The sequence below is a fragment of the Stegastes partitus genome, unplaced genomic scaffold (assembly GCF_000690725.1).
Source record: "Stegastes partitus isolate 25-593 unplaced genomic scaffold, Stegastes_partitus-1.0.2 Scaffold2233, whole genome shotgun sequence".
NCBI classification, from domain to species: domain Eukaryota; kingdom Metazoa; phylum Chordata; class Actinopteri; family Pomacentridae; genus Stegastes; species Stegastes partitus.
In genome coordinates this window covers 18,448-24,189 of record NW_007579964.1, presented here as the reverse complement: position 1 = coordinate 24,189, position 5,742 = coordinate 18,448, and the positions used below count along the sequence as shown (strand labels likewise).

Below are 5,742 nucleotides of genomic sequence, written 5' to 3'. Positions count from 1 at the left end.
TACGCCGGCCTGAGCGCAGCAGAGGATTGTGGGATAGTTAACGGCTGTGAGAACGGCAGGTGTATTCGCGTTGCCGAGGGTTACACCTGCGACTGTTACCAAGGATACGAGCTGGACATGACCTCCATGACCTGCATCGGTACGTAGAGGCAGCAGTACAGCAGGGCGGCGCAGGTTTTAGTCTGCAGTATAACTCTGAAGATAAGTTCACTGTTTTAGTTTAACTAACGATGAAGAAGATCGTCTCACGGATCAGATCCTGGAGGGAGTCACGTGTCGCTGCAGTTCTTCCAGAAACATGTTTTCTTGCAACAGCGCCACCTACAGAACTGGATAACTTAGAAAATGTCCTGCACAAGATGGACAACAAACATGGAACAAACCTTAAAAACTATAAATATTTGGACAGAAAGTCGTACTTTAGGTGGAGGAAACCTTTGAAACTGCAAGTATTTGAATAGAAAATAGGTTTTTGGATGGAATGAACTTGTAAAACAGGGACACAAAGTCGTAGTTTTTGGTTGGAATAAGCTTTAAAAAGTATTATTTGGGCAGAAATAGGATTTTGAACAAAGCAAACCCCTAAAACTACAACCATGTTGGCAGAAAGTGGGACGTTGCTTCAATTAAACCTTGAAAATTAGAACTATTTGGACGTAAAGTAGTATTTTGGGTGGAATACACTATCAGAAATGGAATTATTTGGAGAAAAAGGTGGTGTTTTGGGCAAAATAAACCTTAAAAACAAAGATTTAAACAGAATGTAGTAATGCTGAGTGGATTAAACCTTGAAAATCAGAACTCTTTGGACATAAAGTTATATTTTGGGTGGAATAAATCAAAAGTAGATTCAAACCATAAACCCTGTCAACAGCATGAACACCTGGTTCTCCTCTTGGTTCCGGTACTGATTGTTCTGATTGGTAACTGATCGCCTGTGTGTGCGTTCGCAGACATCAACGAGTGCGAGGACGGCGTCGGCGTGGAGTTCCCGTGCGTGAACGCTCGCTGCGTGAACACCGACGGTTCGTTCCGCTGCGTCTGCCGGAGAGGATACGTCATGTCCCGCCGACCCAACCACTGTGTGGCCGCTTAGGACCGGACCGGCACCCGTTAGAACCGGCTGACCGACTGGACTCCACAGTGGCGGACTGGACTGGCTTCATCACTGGACCAGATGTGACAAACTAGACTGGACCAGGCCCACAGATACTGGACTGAAACACTCTAGATTGCACTAAACTGGGTAACGCTAGCCGGATTTAAGAGCAACTTAGCGCCACCTTCACAATCCAAACCAACACTTCCTGCCCCCCGTTCCCATTTATTTACCTCGCCAGTGTTTCCAGTTGGATTTTCCACCCAGCTGGGCTTGTTTTTCTTTAGCTGGGCAGGTAAGAACTGATCAGGGCTACGGTGAAACCATTAGCGCCCAAAAGCTGCAATTAGGTGTCAAATCCAGTCACGTCTGAACACATGATCCACATACTTTGATGCTCCTTCCAGTTCAGAAGTTGCCTGATAATCGACACGTTTTTAGGTTTTCTTCAGCGTCAAACTAATTCAGTAAAAGTCGCGAGTACTTCCAGTGGTCTGCAGCCAGCAGGAGGTGCTAATAGCAAATTCTGCTAACCTGATTTTCTTAAATTAAACAATAACACAAACGTAAACCATCCTTAGGTTGTGGAAAAACGACAAATCTGGATTTTTTAATAGCTGGTCCAACCCGATCCTGGTCCCAATCCATAATGGTCACAACAGCAAAAACAAAGAAAGAAAAAAAGAAAAGGTAGAAATTATACGTTTTACTGCACAAGTAGACCGATGAAGATGCATATCAAGTGTTAACTCAAAAGCCAGTCCAGCCCCGTTTGGCTCCATTATTTAAATACGGCTGCACTGGAATCGATCTGCACTAAAACCTCAAAAGTTTATCACGTTAAAGGTTGTTTTCAACGAGAACAAGTACTGAAGTCGTGCAGTGAAAGAAGCAACAGCTTTATGTGTGTTTATTTTAGTTTTAGGGATACATAGATGTCACTAAGAGCTGAAACTGATTTCAATAATAAACTGCAGCATAAATGAATATTTAAATCTCAAAGATCAATCTGTTAAATAAAGATTTAAAGGTGCCATTTGTTGACGAAAAAAAAAGTATAAAATATTGTCTGACTTTATTAATGAACGAATTATGAGCAATAAAATAGTGAAGTAACATAGCTAGCACATTCAGCCGCACTAGCATCACAGCTTACCCATCGTAAACAACTAAAAGCTAAGCTAACGTGAACATTTTAGCTATTGAGCAGTAGCTAAAGTTTTGTTTAACATGTATTTACGTTGTTGAAGTTAATTTACAACACATCCTATGTGAATCACTAATGAGTCATTCACTAGCTAAACACTAATATGCAACGTTAGCTCTTAGCACACTAGCTAAAGAACAAGAATAAAGTTAGTTAGCTTGGAGCATTGTTCTACTAAAAAAATATACTGAGTCTACAGATCCGAATTTCCCAGTTTAATTCATCGCAACCGCTAAACTGTATATTTTGACATTTTTTATTATGTAGCAAGCTGCTAGCTGTTAGCTCAAGAGACAATATAAAAGCTGAGAAATGTTAGCTTTGGTGTGGAAAATGAAAAACGTTCTACTGAAAATAATTTGTTCGCTAAAAACTGCAACAAGTTCATATTGCCCCCCGCTAGTTAATTTTAAGTGTTAAATTAGATTCTGCAGCAATGCTTGTAGCTTACTAGCTAGTGAGCTGCTAGCTGTTAGCGCAAGAGCTAAGAGAGGAGCTTGGAGGCGTTAGCTTCAGTGAGGAAATGTAGGAAATTGAAGTGTTACTCTATTGAAAAATAATTTGCTGCTGAAATACTGAAGTGACAAACCTAAAGTCTGCCATTTAATTAATTTTGAGCACTAAAACGCATTTACTGGCAATATTTATTAGCTTATGAGCTGTTAGCTTGAGAGCTAATAAACAAGCTAGGAAGTGTTGGTTTATAGTCTGAGAAATATTTTTGTACTGAACAGAATTTCATCACTGAAATATGGCAACAGCTCCAAATTTCTCTAAATTCATTTTAACAACGTGTTTTCTGGAAACACTGGTTAGCTAGCGAGCTGTCATTTGTTAGCTGTGCAGCTAATAAATAAGCTGGAAACTGCAGAATATTTTTCTACTTAAAATAATTTGTTTGCTAAAAACCTGCAGCAATGAGGCCAAATACCCCCCAGTGATTTCATTTTAATGGCTGAATTATATTTTCTGGCAATTTCTATGAGCTAATGAGCTGCTAGCTGTTAGCTTAAGAGGCTATAGAGACACTGTGAGGTGTTAGCTTCAGTGGGAAAAGTAGGACATTTCAGTAAGCGTTGCTCTATTGAAAGATGATTTGCTGCTGAAGCCCAAAGTTCTAATTCATTTTAATCACTGAACTGCGTTTAGCTGCTAGCTGTTAGCTTGAGAGCTAATCAACAAGCTGGGAAGTGTTAGCAGCAAGGATATTTGCTAAATTATGAGTCCCCATTTAGCTTTTATATGTCTTAAATTCCTCCATAATGGTCGTGTAAATGCTGTTTTAAAGCCGTTTCTGGCTGATAAATGCGAACTCACTTCGTTATATTTTAATCTGACTGAACTTGTTTGGTTTAAAACGGCCACATTTATAAATGTGTGTCAACATTTGGAGCGTTTTGTTCTTCAGCTTTAATCTGAAAAGATAAAATAGCGCATATTAAAGTGCCTGATGTGACGTTAACGTAGAAACCGCTGAGTGGGAGGCGTTTTTACTGGTAACGGTTTACAGATACTTTAGTTTGTACAGAACAACTTTTTAAACCATCAACACTGTCTGAGTGGTTCACAGCAACACTACCGATTATGTTCTTTATTTTTCTTCTTGTCGTCAAATCTCAGGTGCAGATTCACATAAACGCTGAAAACAATCCTCCAGTGAATTTTCTGATCAGCTTTTATCTGCATTTGGGATTTTAAATGAGAAAAATACAGAACGAGTCACTTTTTAGTTCATATTTTGTGTCTTCTGTTGACTTTCCTGAACCGTGCTGATGTCTGTACTTTATATTTGTTGTTGTTTTTTTCTCCAGAACATTAATTCAAACTTTGGTGCAGCTTCGGCTCCTGAACGTCCTGGAAGCTGTCGTGTATATAATAATTCTCACAGAATAATCGAGTGTTTATTGTGTTTTTTTTTTTAATGAATTAACTTCCTGATGACGAACTTCCTCCTCGGCACCTGCAGTTTGAAGTGTAACGTGCACTGAATCTCCCAGAGACCAGGCGGCACTCTGAACTCTGAACGTGTTTTTAATGATTCACTTTTTATCACTGTTGTTTGTAATGACAAGAAATGGAAATATATTTGCACACACTTTTACTGACGCTTGCTGTCTGTCTCCCTGGTTTCTGTTCGTCTCTTTTATTTATTTTATCTGTTATTATTATTATTATTATTTATTGTGGGCTGTTTAGGAGCAGAGACGTCGGTTTGAATCCCAGCTGGTTAACGTCAGGAGGAGCTCAGCGGTACGACGGCGTTAAAGGTACAGAACAAAGTAGGAATGCAGGTTTATGTCGCCGGATTGTCTCACGGTTTAAATGAGATTCATGCTTTAGATCAATCATCTGATGTTTTTAAAGTTTTTCTCGTACTTTTTCTTTACTCTGATTCATTCTGCCTTAAAAAAAAATCCAGTTTTCATCCCGATACGTTAAAATCAAACTAATTAAAGAAGCCAAACATAGAAAACTACAGAAATATTAAAGATTAGTTGAATGTGAGTCAACTCAGTGGAACAAAGACGGTATTTTTATTTTTACTACCTCGGTTACCTCCAATCAATATCATATCAGTGGGTGTCTTTTTGATAATTACCAAATTAAATCTCATTCATTGATCCCAGGATACGACAAACAGATCTGAAGTGAGCGCAGAGTCGTAAAAAGACCACGACGACGTGTGAAATTAGCACTCAGAGATAAGAAATAACCACAAAGAGATGCAAAATGACTGCAAAAGAAATGCTAGAAAGACACAAAACGACCACAAAGACACAAAAAATAACCACAAATAGACGTGAAAACAACTTTAGACACAGAAAAACAGACGTGACCACAAATTCGTACAAACAAAATCTTCACAAAGGCATAAAAAAAACAGCCACAAACTGGAACGAAACGGCACAAATAAATACAAAGAGACGCAGTTTAACCACAAATAAAGGCAAACGGATGTGAAACATGAAATGCAACGACAACAAATAGACGAAAACATGACGAGAGAGAAAAACTAACTGAGAAAATACGACCAGAGAGAAAGAAAATAACCACAATTCAATGCAAAATGACTGAAAAAAGACATGAAACAGGCACAAAATAGACACAAAAACCTACAAACAGACATAAAAAACTATAAATAGTGACAAAATGATGACAAACAGACAAGAAACACAAACAGATTCACAAAATGACCACAAATAGAAGCAATAACAGACACAAAACTACCGCTAATGGAGGCAAAACGACCACAAAGAGACGAGAAACACGAACAAATTCACACAAAAATGACCACAAATCGATGCTGAATGAGCTCAAACGGCCACTAAACAGCTGTCAGGAGGAAAAACTTTCACAAATAAAGGCAAACGGATGTAAAACATGAAATGCAACAACAACAAATAGACAAAAACATGACGAGAGAGAAAAACTAACC

General features: G+C 38.7%; 1 protein-coding gene across 1 annotated transcript in view; it reads left to right on the top strand.

The window, feature by feature from the left end:
• The window catches only part of ltbp4 (latent transforming growth factor beta binding protein 4), a 36,602-nt gene extending 32,190 nt beyond the window's left edge, over positions 1-4,412 (top strand). The window contains exons 28-29 of the mRNA XM_008304468.1: positions 1-139; positions 954-4,412. The exon at positions 1-139 is cut by the window's left edge and continues 1 nt beyond it. Coding sequence (XP_008302690.1) covers positions 1-139; positions 954-1,096 — 282 coding nt within the window. The 3' untranslated portion in view covers positions 1,097-4,412. The remainder of the gene's footprint in view (positions 140-953) is intronic.
• The last annotated feature ends 1,330 nt before the right edge of the window (positions 4,413-5,742 follow it).